This window comes from Macrobrachium nipponense, chromosome 7 (assembly GCF_015104395.2).
Source record: "Macrobrachium nipponense isolate FS-2020 chromosome 7, ASM1510439v2, whole genome shotgun sequence".
NCBI classification, from domain to species: domain Eukaryota; kingdom Metazoa; phylum Arthropoda; class Malacostraca; order Decapoda; family Palaemonidae; genus Macrobrachium; species Macrobrachium nipponense.
In genome coordinates, this window is record NC_061109.1 from 51,950,111 (window position 1) to 51,969,870 (window position 19,760).

General features: G+C 40.4%; 1 protein-coding gene across 2 annotated transcripts in view; it reads left to right on the forward strand.

The window, feature by feature from the left end:
• LOC135217440 (COMM domain-containing protein 3-like) overlaps positions 1 to 18,259 on the forward strand; it is a 77,398-nt gene extending 59,139 nt beyond the window's left edge. For both annotated transcript variants that reach the window (XM_064253309.1, XM_064253308.1), the window contains 2 exons: positions 3,724 to 3,851; positions 17,629 to 18,259. In XM_064253309.1, coding sequence (XP_064109379.1) covers positions 3,724 to 3,851; positions 17,629 to 17,805 — 305 coding nt within the window. In that variant the 3' untranslated portion in view covers positions 17,806 to 18,259. The remainder of the gene's footprint in view (positions 1 to 3,723; positions 3,852 to 17,628) is intronic.
• The last annotated feature ends 1,501 nt before the right edge of the window (positions 18,260 to 19,760 follow it).

Consider the following 19,760-nt stretch of genomic DNA (forward strand, 5'->3'; position numbering starts at 1 on the left):
ATTAAAAGGTATATAGTAAAAAAGGAACCAGTTCTCACCAAACCATCCAAAGGAGAAGAGAAGAACGAATGACCAAAACTTGACACCAACCTACGACTTCAGTTATGCAAGATAAAGAGAAGTGGAAACGTTAGAATCAAAGAAGGAACAAGCCGTTTGATGTATAAGGACTCAAGGGTAGTTAGGTAATTGCTATGACTTGTTCCACCAATAATATAGAAGTGCTTTTTACTTATTTCAATTTTGCATATGGAGGCATGGTTCTTTATATTAGAAAATTCTGGTTTGCTTAATTTTTGACCCGTTCTAAAGCTGTATCCCATATGGCTACAGTATCTCATCTGCAGTAACCTACGACTTGATCCAACATAAATACCGGGACATCCCAGCCACTTGAATTTATAAACAATGTTGGATCTCATGAAGGTTTGCAGTTTGTCTTTATAGCTGAAGAATACGCCAATCTTGAGTGGATTGATTGGAATTAAATCGCAGGTCGATGGAGTTGCCATGGGCTCCCCATTGGGACCTGTGTTTACTAATATTTTTATGTCCTTTTTAGAAGAAACCTTTTTAACTAACTGTCCGGATGTGTTTAAACCTGTCTATTATAGACGATATGTGGATGATACATTTGCGCTATTCAAAGAACCCTGGCATAGAGAGATGTTTCTGGACCATATCAATAGTCAACATGAAAATATAAAATTTACCATGGAAAAAGAAACCAACTACTCTTTACCCTTTTTAGAGATCAGTGTTACTAGAGACAATGGTGAATTTACTACATCTGTGTATAGGAAAAAATCATACACTGGGCTTGCTAACAATTTCTACAGTTCATGCTTCAAGAACTTTAAACTGAATTCTATTTACACTTTGGTTTACAGGGCTTTACGTTACTCTTCGAGTTGGTCTCTCTTTCACAATGAGATATTGTTTTTAGTTAAATTTTTCTTACAGAACTCCTATCCTGAAAAACTGGTATATAAAGTCATTAACAGACTGCTGTCACAAGATTTCTCGAATCCGATGCCCTCTTATAATGTCTTAAAGAAAAATGTATGTGCCACTATCCCATTTATCTCTGACGACAAGTTTTCTGCCAAACTTAAACAAATAATAGAAAATGAATTTGGCTGCCTTAAATTGCATTTAATTCCAATCAATCCACTCAAGATTGGCGTATTCTTCGGCTAAAAAGACAAACTGCAGACCTTCATGAGATCCAACATTGTTTATAAATTCAAGTGGCCGGGATGTCCCGGAGGGATTTATGTTGGATCAAGTCGTAGGTTACTGCAGATGAGATACTGTAGCCATATGGGATACAGCTTTAGAACGGGTCAAAAATTAAGCAAACCAGAATTTTCTAATATAAAGAATCATGCCTCCATATGCAAAATTGAAATAAATAAAAAGCACTTCTCTATTATTGGTGGAACAAGTCATAGCAATTACCTAACTACCCTTGAGTCCTTATACATCAAACGGCTTGTTCCTCCTTTGAATTCTAACGTTTCCGCTTCTCCTCTTTATCTTGCATAACTGAAGTCGTAGGTTGGTGTCAAGTTTTGGTCATTCGTTCTTCTCCTTCTCCTTTGGATGGTTTGGCGAGAACTGGTTTTTCCTTTTTTACTATATACCTTTTAATTTGTATTAATTTTAATTTTTGTATAATACTTTTTTTTTCTTATCTTAATCTTTTTTATATAAAAAATCATGTTTTTAAACTTTAACGTATTTTGTGTTGTTCTTACAGATTGAAGATGCACATAGATAATGTGCGAAACGTCTCTTGCTAATAAATATGGGCCTTTTTGATGTGTTTGTTGGACCCTGCTGAATGCTGTATATATATATATATTATATATATATATATATATATATATATTATATATATATATATATATAATATAAATATACACACACACACACACAGTGGTACCTCGAGATACAAAAAGGCTCAATTTACGAAACTTGAGATACGAAAGCAGATACGAAAAAATTTTACGGCTCTACATACGAAAATTGCTCAAGATACGAGAGGTTGTTGCTGTAAAGTCCAAGATTCCCCAGGACCACCGATAACAATTTTGAAACTTGCGCACCGCCAACTGAGTAGACTCACCACCATCCTCCCGCTCTCCCATTGGTTCCTGATTTGCTAGTCCCACCGCCAATGGAGGAATCCTTCTCTCCTATTGGTCAGCATAACCTCCCATCATGCATCTACTACGTAGCGCATCTACTATTCGCAGGTTCTAGCTATTAGCAGGGGGGTCTGGTACCCATCCCCCACAAATATGGGGAACTATATATATATATATATATATATATATATTTATATATATATATATATATATATATATATATATATATATATTATATATAATATATATATATATATATATATATATATATATATATATATATATATATATATATATATATATATATATATATATATATATTATATATATATATATATATATATATATATATATATATATATATATATATATATATATATATATATATATATATAATATGTATATTACATATTATATATATATATATATATATATATATATATATATATTACATATTATATATATATATATATATATATATATATATATATATATATATATATATATATATATATATATTTCCCCATATTTGTGGGGGATGGGTACCAGACCCCCCTGCTAATAGCTAGAACCTGCGAATAGTCGAAACCCCTATGAAAATGCATAAAACCACTTATTTTCTTAGTTAAAACTCAAGAAACCCCACTAAAAATGTTTATAACTGTTTTTATAATAATCTTATCACAAATAGTGCATTTTATGATGAAATTGAAAATAAAAATTAGGAATGTGTGGATATTTCTCATAGAAAAATACCATGAATAATGGGGGTATAATATGTTCCAGAGAGAAATATGCAAATATGTGAGTCCGCAATTACATTGTTCACTGTATATATATACATATACAGGCAGTCCCCGGGTTACATTGGGGGTTCTGTTCTTGAGACGCTTTGTAAGCTGAAAATCGTTGTAAGTCGGAACATTTTGAAAAATCCTAAGAAAACCTTACTTTTAATGCTTTGGGTGCATTGAAAACTATGTAAACTGCATTCTTATTGCATTTTTCATCAAAAAGCCTTCAAATATTGATTATTTTGCATTTTTTGTGTCATATTTCTTTGATCAGCGTTGTAGGCGTCATAAACCTGGAACATGTGTCGTAAACCTGGAAATAATTTCTGATAAATATAATTGAGAAGCGTTATAACCTCGGAACGTCATAAGCTGAACCCATTGTGAACCGGGGACTGCCTGTATACTGGTAGTTCCCGGTTATTTGGGGGTGGGCGGTTTTCTGCCCTTGGCAGGGTGCCGACAAGCGAAAACTGCCACTTAACCGAAATTGCAATTTATGGCACCGAGTTTTGGTTAATGGCGCTTCAGATAAGTATGTTATGGCGCCATAACTATATTATCGGCACCTGGTCCAGCTTGTGCCGATGGAATCTAATATAGAAAAGGTTCTGGTTTGTATTTTCATAGAAACAGACAACACTACCACAAACTACAAAATCCAGTTACCTACAGTACTTAATAACAATTGCTTTAGCTTCCACGGTAATATTTCATTAAGATATGATAATTAATGCAAATAATGTACATTATTTAAAAGTACGGTATTTCCCCAGATCGAGTTGAGAAAACCGTGGCAAGTTTAGACATGTGTCGTCCTGTGATCCGCTCGAAATTAGCCTCCACTGGAACATATCCACCTCACGTAATCGACGTTGATTGGAAATTAAACTATAGAGTGAGAGTAAGTTGCAACACCTTTTATCAGTCTGTAATAAAGTTTTGTATGCAGGTAAAAGTAACCTCTTCGTAAGTGCCCTAATCTCGCTAGCAAAAGTTAAGAGTGCTAGGTCAAGTTTTTATGTCATTTTTAGACTGCATTGAATTTGTGAAAAGAAATAACAAAAGTATTGTTCAGAAGAAATAGTGAAAGTTATTGGTGATAAGAAATAATGAAAGGTAGTCTATTCTTTGTCTGTATAGGTACGCAGTTGATTCTTTGAAGTCATTTCCCACTAATTTGTCAAATATGTACTAAGTACAGTACTGTACAATTATGGAGAAAAATAGATTCAAGTTCTGTGGCTCATGAAAGTTCCACTTAATGTCAATTAGTAAAAAATAGCATTAAAAAGTTTGACGATGAAATTAAATAGTGTTAAAAGTAGTTCAATGTAAATACTGTACTTAACAATTGAATAGCATGAGACTAAATGAGAATATGAATCTGAAAAGAAATTGTACGAAAATAACTTCCCTGTGCATTAACAGCCCTTTTCAATTTAATATAAATTGAAAATTATCATTTTGTTTACTTTTTGGGTTTAGTATATTTTGTTGTGTCTATCAAACTAACTAAATTGCAGCTTAAAAAAGGTCAAAATCAGGGAAACTTTATTTTTCTGGCCATTTTGTTGTGAGAAAATATTTTATCATTACTGTTTCTAATGCAGCACGATTTAAAGGGCTTGTGTGAAATTCTACCACTCATGTCTTTCCTGTGAACCATCTTCCTCAAATCTCCACTTGTCCCCAGTCTTCATTCTCATTTTCTCATCCAAGTAGATCTAAAGCTTCCAACTGTTCTGGTGTCCACAAGAGCCCAGCTGACACTATCACATACTATTCTCCTAGAGGTTGTGTGAAGGACTTGGTCAAACCATCTCCAACTCCATCTCTTCACTGTCTCGGCTAAACAGGAATCTTCTGTAATTTCCCCTTTGGTATCATTTTAACTCCGTTTTAACATCTGATTCTTAATATTCTTCTTAAAGCAGTTTATTCTCAAGTCAAATATATATTTCTAGTTATGGTGTCATCATTATACCAACATTCATGTCCATATAGTAATACAGATTGTACTCAACATAGGTACAATCTTACTTTCATATGCAATTTAGGATCCTTTAGTTGATTTCCAAATTTTACTCAACCTTTTCATCCTCAGATTGACCATGTTTAGCCTTTCACTAAATTCCAACTCAGGAGTGGGTGTCAGTGTTCTTAAATATATGGACGATTCCCTTTTAAAATTCTCCATCTAATGTTATTTCAACCCTCAGTGCATAATCTATGCATAAATCTGTTTTTTCTTTTATTTACCATGATGATGCTGCAGCGGGATCACAAGCAAGCAAAGAAAGCAAGCAAATCTCCCCACAGTTACTTTAGTTGTACAGACTATCAATGTTTTCCCAGCCACACTTTCCCCTTTATGATACTATTTACTGACAGGACAATGGCTCACTGACAGACAAACAAAGCTCTCACATTCATGTACTCACCAGATATGACTGTCCTCAAGGCAAGAGGCTGTGCTGTCCGCTGGATAAAGTCGTTGAAACGACCACCGCCGAGAATCACAACACAAAACAACCAACCGAGTACTACAACCATACAATAACTCGACAACAAATCATTGCGCAGACAAACACCAGCAACATTAAAACAACAACCTTACAAGTCCACATACAACCACTCACAAACAACACCAATAAATCACTACAGTTCACCAACAACAACAACACTCAACAACTCACAAGCTCAACAACCTTCAAGCACCAGCACAACAACCTTCCAACACTCAATACCAATAACAACTCATATAACAACTCCAGAAAAATGCAATACAACTGACCATCAATACTATCTTCCAAAAGACCACTCCTGACTATGACCATCACAGACCCCCACCATAGACTGCTTCGGCGACCACTCCAACAGACAACCCAGACACTCGCGCCCACTATCAAACCACTCCTTATTATCCAGCCACCAATTACGATCTTTCTCTCTCTCTCTCGATCGCTCACTCACTCACTCACACTCTTCAGATAAAACACATACGCACTTACATACTATCATACAGCAATACAAAACATGAAACACGACATATCAAACATACGAAAACATTTAAACTCTCAACCCAACGACGCTCTCTCTCTCTCTCTCTCTCTCTCTCTCTCTCTCTCTCTCGTCATCTCTCTTCTCTCACTTCTCTCTCTCTCTCTCTCTCTCTCTCTCTCTCATAACCTTTGAAGATGTTGTCAAATGTAACTACCATTATCACTCCTCCATAATGCAATCTACTAGTAAGAAAACTTTATACATTTTGTGAATTTTTACTGTTTTAAAACAGTATCATCATCACATTGTAAGCCTGTCAAGTTTCTATTGTTGCTCCAGTCTTAACCTTCTATTGTTCATATGTGGAACAAACCTTCGGTCTTAACAATAGGATATTTCTTAGCGCTAGCTGGTAACCGGTTAAAAACAATCGAAGATTGTAAGCAAGGATTCTGTGAGATCTGGCAACTCCTGCGTGTACGTTGTGATAGCTGGTCAGAAGCCACGCACCGCCTTGTGACATATCCATTCTTTCCTTAACCGCTTTTCTCTAGGGATCAACTGGATACAGTTATTGACAGGTGTCTAGCTGACAATAATGGTCATCTTGTTCAGCAGACAGTGAGTAAATCAACAGCTCCTTCTTGCCCAAACATTCCAAAGAAGAATCAGCAGTCTCCTCCCAAGAAGCCTATAAGACCAGCTACTATGAACAAGATTTCTCAACCTGCTTCATCTCCAAAGAAACCACCTCGGCAACGTCACTTTCTGACCTGCTCTTCAAGACCAGGAAGGGGGAATAGAGGCAGAGCCAGGGGAGGTAGATGATATCGTGGGTGCCCCTCCCAATTCTTTGCCACCAGTGGGGTATGCCTGGCAAGTTGCCATTGGGCTGCGTGGCAGAGTTAAGGAGTGGAGCCTTGGGTGGTAGATGTCGTTTGTGTAGGATATCTACTTGCTACTTCGTCCTCCTCCTCTCCTCCTCCTCCCTCCGACGTCCTCTCCTTCACCTCATCTACGCCTAGACTATCCCAAACACCTAGCTCTCCAAGAAGTGAGGAAGATGATGGAAAGAAAGGGAGCAGTTAGAGCAAGGGTAACAAACCGCCCTTCCCCAGGGGTTCTACAGGTTTTTTTTTTTTTTTTTTTTTTTTTTTTTTTTTTTTTTTTTTTTTTTTGTCCCCCCCCCCCCCCCCGGGGGGGGGGGGGAAGGGGGGGTTTTTCTTCCATAGGTCCCCAAAGCTGGCAGTTGGAGGCCAGTGATAAACCATTCAACATTGAACCTCTTCATCAGGAAGACAAAGTTCAGGATGGAGACTCCTCGAACAGTCTTAGCAGCTGTCAGAGACAACGACTATTTGCTGACTATAGATTTGAAGGATGCTTACTTCCAGATCCCTATCCATCCCGCCTCTCGGAAGATTCTGTGCTTCAGTCTCGGAGAACTGGTGCTCCAGTTCAAAGTCCTTTGCTTCAGACTAACATCAGCTCCCTAGGTGTTCACAAGCTTTCCCCCCTAGTGTTAACATGGGCTCATGCTCAGGAGATCCTAAGCTATATCGACGACTGGCTGGTTTTAGCGTGTTCCTGAGAAAAGATAATTTGAGACAGGGACAGTCTTCTCCAATTTTGCCACTGCTTAGGCATCATGATATATTTGGAAAAGTCCAATCTTCACCCCAGCCAGAGAGTTCTCTACCTGGGAATGATCATAGACACAGCCTTGTCAAGCACCTTCCTGTCAAACCAGAGGATCGCCAAAAATCAGTGATTTTTGGCACTAGATAAACCCCATAAAACAGGATCGCCATCAACTGAGCCCGCTGATAACCGGGGACTGCTTGCACTGCCATATTCCTGAAACTGGGAAGGTGCAATAATTCTCCTGACAGACCTCATGTAAGTAAGTAAGTTATATCACATCCACAAGGGGATAATAAATACATAGGTTTGTGTGTTTCCTGTTCTTTATTGCCAAACCCTAATGGGTATCAAGAAAAGGAACACGGCACAAAGAATAATACATATATTAGTCCTAGTCCTTGTGTTGTGTCCTGTTTTTTTATTGTCAAAAGTGGGTATCTGGATTAAAGGAAATGGTTGATACCCTGTGACCTTACCTTGGATAAAAAATTCCTGAAATACTATTGCCATGAGTGGTGATCATGGTGAGGTATTGCTGGGAAGGTGCAATAATCCCATAGCCAGAACCAACATTATTAGGTAAGTCACCTTGGAACCCGAAAGAATATCAAAAACTCATGGGACTGGGGTGAATATTTTATCTTGCACAAACCCGATGTGTAATGAAGGAGACAGCCGATATATGCACTGTTGTCACATCTGTACAAGTAGGATGAAGGAAAAAGGTGAGGTAGCCATTTTAAGGTAGGGGATATACATATAGCCCTCTTGTCCCGGTCCTTTATATTCTATCACTGTGCTAACTAGCACTATTGTGGCCGAGACTCATTACTATAAAAGAATTCTCTGAGATTGGTTGGTTTGTCTTATGGAGCCTTAGGGGGCATGAGATTATAACTCATTTGAGGACTCACAGCAGCTACCAAAAATAGGCTTTTCTTATGTCAAAAACATCATTTCTGGGCTCAGCTCGTGTCGCTTGCGCGAAATATCCTTTAATCTATTATTTCTAGGGTAAATGTACTAACACATACCAGAGAATAAATAAATAAAGAAAAAGGTCAGTATGACTGACTCGCTCACCCTCTAGGAGGGTGTCGGTATGAACACTAGGCGAGTGAGACCACTACCACGAGCCAAATGCCAATAGAAATCTCCCACTACAAAAACCCTCCAAGAGGGGAGCCGTCCCACAGAGGGAGCAGCTCGTACTACTACTACACCATCCCACGCTTGCGACTGCTGCGCCTCTAGTGGTCATCCTTTTCAGTTAGCACTCACGAGCACACGTGCTATTTTTCTTTCTCTGTGTATTTTGTGCCATTTCTTCGGATTTTCGATAATGGAGCGCTGCAGCTATTGCAGCAGCTAAGTTAAGTACTCAGTATTTACGGTTAGCGAGTCTTTTCCGTCCCCGAGACGGTATTTGCCGTTTTTTAGGTATAGATACGTTCTCGGGGGCTGGAAGCATGGCAGCATGGTCCTGCCGCATGTTGGTTCGCGTTCTTGGTCTCCCATACCTAGAACATCCCTTATTATTTTACGCTCTATTTTGATTATCCGCCTTTTTACGTCTACTCAAGTTGTTATACGTGTATGTATTTCACCTTATGTAGGCTTTTTCTATCCAGACCCTAGTTCAGGTTCCTTGTATCGGCCCCTGACTAGCTTTGAGTGGTAGACTTGCCTTCGGCTAGTCGCACACTCCTGGATTTTTTCTCCTGCTATATTTTTACCTTCTGTCTTTCATTTTTATTATATATTATATTTTTATGTTTTGTTATTGTTAGGTTAGTTGGCGTCTGGCTTAGCCTAGGGTCCTTGGCTCATAGAGCCTTGTCTACCAGTTGATCAGTCGGTCGCTTCCTCATAGCTTCTCTCTGATCAGTTGGTTTGCGCCCTATGGGCCTATATGCTTACCGCTTTTCAGTTCTAGTTGCTTCCCGATAGCTTCTCTATGATCAGTGGTTGGCCTAGGCATTGGTTACCGTATCTTAGTTTTACCGACCTCGTGGTCACTACGTTGATCATCAGGGTCAGCCAGGCGCCTGCCAGTCCCCTTCCCCCTCTCCCGCTCTCCCATAGAGTCGGGCGGGGGTGGGTCGGTCTGTCCTTGCTCGCCCAGCATGCCCGAGCCTGCCTCCCCCTTCCCCTCCCCCACCGGATGGGGCCTGGGAGTCCGACAGTCCCTGACTGGTTCCGACCTCTCCGCGCTTCTCGGCTCGGCGGGTGGTACGTTGTGGGGGGCTCTGGCCTTCCCCCCTCCGTTACTTCCTGTCGCTCCGGGTTAGCGCGAGTCTGTATGTCATCTCGCCCTTCCCCCTTACTAGAGCTCCTCCCTACCGAGTCCTGGTATCCAGCGGAAGGGTATAGTCCACCATAGTTGGACCGGAGCATACAATAGGTCTTTACTAACCGTACCGTATTGCTGAGTTACTACACTCCGCTTCACTGGACCTAGTCCGGTTACTTGCATGTAGGTTTAAGTTATCTTTAAGTTTATCTTAAGTTTCTTTAAACCATCCCCACCCCACCCCTCCCTTAGTATTTACCGGATCTCTCCGGGATTATAGCCTATTCAGGCCATGCAGGGAGGGGTTATGCCCAAATTTTTTCCGAGCTCCGCCATGTAACGGAGTTCTTTTGTCCTTAGTCTGTAAGTGTTTCCCCCTTTAAGATACTCATGTGTCTTCCCACTTACAGGCCACCAACTGTGAGCATCCGGGATGTTCCGCTACACTTCAGGACCCCTGTGGACACGAAGTTTGCCGGTCCCATGCTCCATGCGCGACTCCGCACGGGGACATCCAGGTCTGGTACCATGAGACGTGTACCATATGTTACGATCTGTTGAGCCAGCTTTTGGAAGGCGTAAGTATTCCATCTCCGCATGCCGCTCCGCCTCTTTTACTTCTTAAGTTTTCATCATTACTTTAACTTAAGGCATCTAGTTTAAGTTATATCCTAAGTTTTAGTTTTAAGTGGTTCTTAAATCTAAAATATATCCTCTCTTACAGGCTCCGGCAGTAAGAGATACGGCATTGGCTACCCTGCGGGCCTGGGTCGGAGGTTTTGGCAAGAACGCCGCCAAGGGTCAGCCCTACATTCTGGAGAAGCGTTTAGCTTTGTTAATCTTCCCCGGAGGCAAGGCGACTGGATACGTCGATCGTAGAGGCGGACCCCTCTATTGCCTTTATCCAACAACAGCTGGCGGCCTCCTTGACTGAACAAGGACCAGGATATCTCCACGGATGTCGCAACCCTGGATATAAATGTTTGAACCTATGGTAGGTATAGACGACCTGTTGGTCGAGGTAAGTAATGCAGGTACCCAAGGGTCCCCCTTGGGAACGACTGTTTCTTCTACCCCTGCAACTTCACCATCCTTCCCAGGCTTTACCGGTGATGAGTTATATACTCCTCCAGAGGCTTCGGTTAGGCCTAAGATCAAGTCTAAACATATGACCTTGACTAAGACGTCATCATCCTCGAAGAGACGTCCTCGTCTTCTTCTTCACGTAAGTCTCCGGCTCGTAATCCCGGCTCAGAGGACTAAAGGGTCTAGCTCCGGCTCAAAGTCCTCAAAGAGTAAACCTAAGGAGAAATCCCGTACCCCGGCAGTATCACCCAGTTCCACTACCTTTTGGTGCCTATTCAGAGTCTCCCTCCACCTCCTCAGCAGCTCCGCTCTGGACGCCATGCTGGCCTGTTGCAACAGGTGGGCGACTTGGTAGGCTCCCTTAAGACGAGTATGGAACATATGATATCTCGCCTGTCGATAGGATAACTTCTCAGGATACCATTATAGCCGGCCTAAGAGAAGCCCCCCCTTGCCTCTCCCTCAACCTCTAACACTAGTGGATCTCAGCTTCCCCCGTATGACTCGCTGCCCGCTTTCTCCATGAACAATCCTTGGAGAGTAGCGTCATATGCTCCCTTCCAAGATGGTCTCATCTCCATACCGGAGTTTGGAACTCGAAGAATAGAGGGACTTCGAGTTCTACCCGGAAGGCCTACAGCCCTCCTTTCATAGGCTACGCTAGGCTCACGCCTTCGGCTATGGTTAGAGATGACAGGGTGCCAAAGGAGACAGTCCTCTATTCTCGGGACCAGGCCCAACGTGAATGGCTTAGATGTCTAGATGGACATGGACTGTTCAAATACACGATCCAACCATTCAAAAGTCCCCTTTACCATTTTCACGATGGATGAAGGTACCCCGCTCCCTTTCCTTACCAAGATAGCGAGGTCGACCATCTCAGCAGGCTCAGAAAGGGGAACCCATGCCTCAGCTGAAAGAAGCAGACCCCACTTCTCCGTTGCTCCCGTCAATTGGAGAATTATGGGGAGGACCTGCCTAACACTTTCACAGTTGGCAAACTCAAACCTGACTGTGCTATGGAGCAGTTTTGGTGAAAAGCTGCCCAGCTCCCGGATAGTCTTATTCAAGCGGAGTTTGACTCGAAAAACAAGACTAGCCAGGTCAATCAACCTGATGGCTATGTCCCGAGGTAGCAACCATGGCTTATGGTTCAGAACCAATTTTTAAGCTTATGACCAAAGCCCTGACTCAACGGTGCAGTCAGACATGTTTGAGTTTGCCACTGCTAGAACAAATTGCAGGAAGCATGTATTGCTTGAGGCAACCATTCGGCATGAACCGAATAGGTTACTTTTCTTCTAACATCTGGGGCGCAGATCTCCCATTCCCAGGCTATGGTAAAGGAAGTACAAGCAGAGGCTACGAGGTTGAACCAAAGCCTTAAGGACCGTTGGGGTCTTATGGCTAGGAGAAGGCAAGACTTGACACCAAAAGGTAAGGGACAAAGGAAGCCTAGACGTTTTCCAACCTTACCAAAAGAAGCAGCCGCGCTTCCCTCAACAAGTTTCCTACAGTGCCGTTAGTGCAGACAGCTCAGCCCTCCACGTCTAAAGGCCAATCACAGCCTATTTATTTGATATCCCCTCAGCCTCAACCTCCACCTCATACGCCATCTCTCCAGCCTACAATCCAGCCTTCGAGAGTCAAGCTTCTCAGAAGTATGACGCTCGAACAAGGGAGGCAGAGGTAAGCGGTCCTTTCGTGGGAGAGGATCGGGAGGTCCCTTCAATAGGGGAAAGCACTTCAGAGGAGGTCGAGGGGGTTACCAGAACCAATGAGGAACTTCAGGTAGGAGGGAGGCTGTTTCACTTTCGCCACCGGTGGAACTTCAGCCAGTGGCTCAGAGCATAGTGTCAAAAGGGCTGGGTTGGAGCTGGTTGACGAACCCACCTCCATCCAGACCTTTCCGTCAACTTCCTTCCAAGGAATTGACAGAGTAGCGCAGAGGACCTCCTTCAGAAAGGAGCTATAGTCAAAGTCAAGAGGTTAAAATTTCAAGGTCGCTTGTTCAGCGTGCCAAAGAAAGGCTTCAAACAAACAAAAGAAGGGTAATCTTAGACTTGTCCCGCTTAAACTTAGCCATCCGCTGCGACAAGTTCAAGATGCTCACGATCTCACAGGTGCGGACCTTACTTCCCCGTGGGGCCGTCACCACATCTATCGATCTTACAGACGCCTACTATCATATCCCTATTGCAAGACACTTGCCGCCCGTATCTGGGTTTCAAGATAGGAGACCAGACGTTCTCCTTCAAGGTAGTCCCGTTACGGGCGGGCAACGTGGCACCCAGGGTGTTCACGAAGCTAGCGAAGTAGTAGTGCAACAGCTCAGGGCTCAAGGGATTATGGTAGTAGCGTATCTCGACGATTGGTTGATCTGGGCCCCATCAGTCGAGGAATGCAACAAGGCCACACTGAAAGTGATCCAATTCCTAGAATATCTAGGATTCAAGATAAACAGATCCAAGTCCAGACTCACCCCAGAGTCAAACTTTCAGTGGCTAGGCATTCAATGGAATCTATCCTCACACACTCTGTCGATTCCATCCACCAGAAAAGAAAGAAATAGCGAAGTCAGTCAAGCAATTTCTAAGTCACAAACTAGCATCGAGGAGAGCTCAGGAAAGAATCCTCGGCTCTCTCCAGTTTGCTTCAGTAACGAACATCTTAATGAAAGCCAAACTGAAAGATCTAACCAGGATCTGGCGCTCTCGAGCAAATGTCAGGTCCAGGGACAAGCTATCCTCAGTACCTCTGATTCTAAGGAACCGGCTTCGGCCGTGGGCAAAAGTCAAGAATCTGTCCAGTGTCAGTCCCTCTTCAGTTCCCTCCACCAGGGATTACCATCCACACAGACGCGTCCTTAAGCGGCTGGGAGGGTACTCCCAGGTCAAAAAGGTGCAAGGAATTTGGTCACCCCAGTTTCCGTCAGTTCCATATAAACGTACTGGAGGCAATGGCAGTCTTCTTGACTCTGAAAAGATTACGCCACCAAGGTACTCCCACATAAAGCTAGTCCTTGGACAGCGCAGTGGTAGTACATTGCATAAACAGAGGAGGCTCCAAGTCACGTCATCTAAATCACGTCATGATAGCCATCTTCTCCCTAGCAGACAAATTCAGTTGGCATCTTTCCTCCACCCCACATAGCTGGAGTAAGAAACGTCATAGCAGACGCCCTATCCCGATCAGTACCCCTAGAGTCGGAATGGTCTCTAGACGAGAGTTCGTTCCAATGGATCCTTCAAAGAGTCCCAGGGCTACAGGTGGATCTCTTCGCATCTCAAGCGAACCACAAACTACCGTGTTATGTAGCCCCCAACCTGGACCCTCTGGCTTACGCCACGGACGCCCTGGCTCTGGACTGGAACAACTGGGAGAAGATTTACGTCTTCCCTCCAGTGAATCTCCTTATGAAGGTCTTAGACAAACTCAGGACATTCAGGGTCAAGTGGCTCTAGTAGCCCCAGCCCCAGACTGGCCGAAGAGCAATTGGATACCCCCTGATCCTGGAACTGGGTCTTCGTCCCCTTCGGATCCCCAGTCCCAAGCTCTCCCAGTCAGTACAAACGAAGACTGTGTTCGCTTCCTCAGGGATTCTCAAAACCCTAACTTTATGGATTTCATGAAGTTTGCGGCAAAAAGAGATGCGAATATTGACCCTCAGAATATTCTTTTCCTGGAATCTGATAAAAGGGATTCAACTTTGAGGCAGTATGATGCGGCCGTCAAAAAGTTAGCAATCTTCCTGAGAGAGTCTGATATCAGAATCATGACAGTTAATTCTGCTATATCCTTTTTCAGATCTTTATTTGAAAAGGGTTTAGCAGCTAGCACGATTACGACAAACAAGTCAGCATTGAAAAAGATATTTCAATTTGGATTTAACATAGACTTGACAGATACCTATTTCTCGTCTATTCCTAAAGCATGTGCTAGACTTAGGCCCTCTGTCAGGCCTACGTCAGTTTTCATGGTTCTTAAACGATGTTCTAAAACTGGCTTCCGAAACCGATAATGACACAGGTGCTCGTTTATGATGCTCCTAAGGAAAACTCTGTTTTTATTAAGCCTGGCTTCAGGAGCAAGAATTTCAGAAACTGTCGGCTTTATCCAGAGATCCGGATCATATTCAATTCCTTCCCACGGGGAAGTGCTACTTTCTCCGGAAACGTAGCTTTTTAGCAAAGAATGAAGATCCTTTGATGAGGTGGGAACCTTGGAAGGTACTACCCCTTCCACAAGATGTTTCCCTTTGTCCAGTTTCAACCTTACGAGCCTTTCATCATCCAGACCTCCTCTTCCTCATCGGGGCGGGGCCCCTCTTTAGGAGGGAAAAAGGTGGTACTTTATCCACTAAAGGCATCAGGCAACAAATTCCTGTACTTTATCAAACAAGCCATCCTCGACTCCTTTTCCAAAAGCACATGATGTCAGGGCAGTAGCCACCTCAATTAATTACTTCCAACATATGAATTTTGCTGATTTAAAGAAGTATACCGGATGGAAATCGCCGACAGTGTTCAAAACGTCACTACCTTAAGTCCTTGGAAGCTCTGAAATTCCCCAGCAATAGCAGCGGGTAACATAGTTTCCCCTGACTCTAGCTAGATTATAGTAGAAGTTGCAGTCCTCCTTTCTACCTGCCTCACCCAACAGTTCGTCTATTCCTGCCTTGTTCATTAACATTTACCTTGTGTCTTAGCTGCTTTATGATTGTATAAGTGCCCCTTCCTGTCTGATTAGGGACACTCACATCTGATTACCATACTGATCTCATAGATGTTATCCCCTTATTTTATGCTAGGGGATACATCATAATGCAATGGTTACGGGTTTTGTATATTAAGTCATATACATTCCTAAGATATTTTATTTTATCATTGATCAAATATTTATGTAAATTTATACTAATTGCTATTTCTATTTTTGATACATGTTGTTACACAGATTTATTGTGATAGGTAATCATTGTACCTATTTGTATATATTTAAATTACCTTATATTATTAACATAATAGATTTAAGGGTAATTTTAAGCATAATCTGATTTTGCTTTACTGTGTACTTGTATCTTTAGCAATTATATTCGTTCTTTTATTTTGTATCTTTCATTTGAGACCTATTTTGTTTTATTATATTTTATTTTACTTTGTTTACAATCTTGTGCTGTTTCTCTGGTACGATTTCGCGCAAGCGACACGAGCTGAGGCCCAGAAAAGGATTTTGACGTAAGGAAAAATCTATTTCTGGCGATTGGCTCGTGTCGCCAGCGAAATACCCCCCCTACCCATCCCTTCGCTCAAGATTGGTCTGCTAACTTCAGGATGGCCACTAGAGGCGCAGCAGTCGCAAGCGTGGGATGGTGTAGTAGTAGTACGAGCTGCTCCCTCTGTGGGACGGCTCCCCTCTTGGAGGTTTTGTAGTGGGAGATTTCTATTGGCATTTGGCTCGTGGTAGTGGTCTCACTCGCCTAGTGTTCATACCGACACCCTCCTAGAGTGAGCGAGTCAGTCATACTGACCTTTTTCTTTATTTTATTTATTCTCTGGTGTGTTAGTACATTTACCCTAGAAATAATAGATTAAAGGATATTTCGCTGGCGACACGAGCCAATCGCCCAGAAATAGATTTTTCCTTACGTCAAAATCCTTTTTTTAATAACTAAAAATCTTTTTTTTTTAACATACAAAGTAGATTTCTTTTTCATACAAGCTCAAAACATATAGCATTTTATTTGTCACAAAATATTCCTCCTCAGATAGATGTTCTTTGAAGAAAAAAGATCCCTCAGTCTTGCCGTTTGATCAATGGGCCCAGCAAGTCTTCAGTGGCATCCAGATTATTTTTTGTTGGGCAAACCTTTGACAACTGGAATGTGGGGTAGGGAGGAAGGTCAATAATATGTTATAGGTCTGCATTAAAAAAAAAATTAGTTGTTTGTATTTCTAGAAAGAATTTTATTTTTCATTGTAAACCATTTTAGCTTAGCAAATATAAGTGAAGAGGATTAGAGTTATCAAGTTTCCAGAGTCAGATTGAGAGACTGGAGTGTAGATATAAGTTGTAGATCTTGTAGCCATCCATATAGACTGTTAATATAGTGTGTAAAGCCTTTAGAACATTAATAGTGAATACAGATTGTATAGCACATTGGATCTGGTAGATTGAATCACACAGTTAAAGAATCGCCCCACAACAGGACCAGGCAAACCAGAAGACTGCATCATTAGAATGTCATTATGGAGATTAAGAGTGGACCAAGAATTGGGTATTCAGAGTGAGTTGTTAGATGTAAGCTCCTGCACTTGGAACTGGCCCTTCCTAATATGATAAGGCCAAAGCTTCTCTGGGGGAATACAATATATTGAAACCTAGTACACTTTGTCTCATAAAACAATATTAAGATTGTTGACAGACAATTATGGAAATGTAGCATCTGCAGAAAAATAATCCTTTATTGGAAAAATAGTATTGGTGAAAAGGAATGTATATTCATTGCCCTAAAGAAAGATTTTCATATTGATGACTTTTAATATTACATTAATTATATTAATATTACATTAATTTAGTGCATCAGAGAATCTTTTCTATCAGAATATAGGAACAGAAGAAGTGTTCTAATATAATGCACTTTTACATTCCACAGAGCAGTACAGGGGAAGAAGGTGGTGGTGCCATGTACCTCATTACTCTTCACACTGAAGAAGCAGATGGCCAACAAGGAAAAGTTACATTTTCATGTTCTTTGTCACAGCTTACCCATCTTGTTACAAGTTTAAGACAAGCTAGCAGGTGTATTCAAAAATATGCCAGTAATAGCTGATTAAATAAATGATTAGGCAATTATTGTTACAACATATTATTGCTCAGTCAATCATTGTTGGTGCTAGACTCCTCTCTTATCTAGAATTTTCAAGTTAATTAAGTACCTTAAAGGCCATTGATTTCACTAAAGCATTTGACAAAGAAATTTACACACACACACAGGCAGTCCCGTGTTATCGGCAGGGGTTCTGTTCCAATGACTTGATGATGAGCAAAAATTGCTGATAACTGAAAATCAGCAATTTATGGCGCTTATTGCATTGACAACCGGTTAATTGTGCCTCTATTAGGTATGCATCGGCACCTCTATTTTCGGTGCTTGCAACTGGAAATTGGCACATTATCGTGCCAAGAATCGCCTATTTTCCACCCTCCAAAAAAATCATTGATTTTTTGGCACTAGAGAAGCTCCATAAAACCAAATCCCCAGTAACCAAGTCTGCCGATAACTGGGGGAGAGGATTGTAGATATATTAAATATACTAAATTATATTAATACAAAACTTTAAGTATTATATAATAGGTATATATATAATAATATACAACCTATATAAAATTATATATATTATATATAATATAATACAATAATATACAATATATATATATACCAAATATATAAATTAAATACCATATAGATTAATTTTAACAATATATATATAATAATATATATAAATAACTGAATAACTTGATCACCAAGTATGTAAAACATGAGATGCCTATGGTATAAATAAAGGTTTTGCCACAGAGGAAAATAGAAAGTTCTTAGCCTCTCACCTTTCTATTTTCCTTTGTGGCCAAACCTTTATATATACATATATATATATATATATATATATATATATATATATATATAATATATATTATATGTGTGTGTGTGTGTATTGGAACTCAAAAATTTTAGTGTAATACTTTCAAGAATATGGTAACCTTAATGTCTTTCCAGTAATTTGTACACTTCTGATTAATAAACTCATTTATCTGCTGCTTTTTTCAATGCAGCTACATATAAGCATATCACATATAAATAGTTTTTTAAAGTGACATCATTGATACTTTAATTGTAAACAAATTTTTGTATACCCTTATTTTGAAATGGTATACCTGTCTGTATAACAAGATGAGCATGTGTGACTTGCCTACCTCTTCTAATGGACAGCATTTTGAATCTTATTATCAGGATAATTTAAAATTTACACACAGTAAATATGAAGATTGTAGAATATAAAGCCATTGGTATTTTAATCTTGGTATTATATATCTCAAAAGCATGCTCACATATTTATGTAAATAATAATGTCTGTGTCAAATGACTTTAATGGGAAAGGAAGACAGTATAATACTTAGTGGTGTCCATTAGAAAAAAATTTTATTTTCTAATTTTGTAATGGTCATATGTCAATTTTACATAAAGAATTACTCATAATACAACTCTTGTTATGACATGCTTCATTATGATCCACTCATGAACTCCAGTCACTGCCCATGAAAATTTGTATTTATTACTCAATGACTGTAATATTATATTGTATCATAGACTTCATAACTCTAACATGTTTTGTTTCACAAATCCTATATGTGATTTTCATTGTGATTATATCTTAAGAAAATTTTTTATTAGATATTGTAAGCAATCAAAAACTGGGATATGTATTTGCTGTATTCATATGCAGGTGAAATATAAACCCTTTTTAAAAAGTCTTTCCTTGTTAATGCATTTTAAGACATAGCCTCATGCCAGACTTCAACATTGAAAATATGATGTTTGGCCAGAGATAGACTCCACATGACCTCTACACAATACTTCTTATGTTTTACACTTACTGGCTTAAAGGTTTGAAGCATTTTTTTTATTTGAGCCATGGCCTTTACTTTATGATAGTTTCATGAAATATTTGACTATTTGAGCCTGAATTGATGCTGATTTCCAAGATTTATTGTAGTGATTTTGATGTT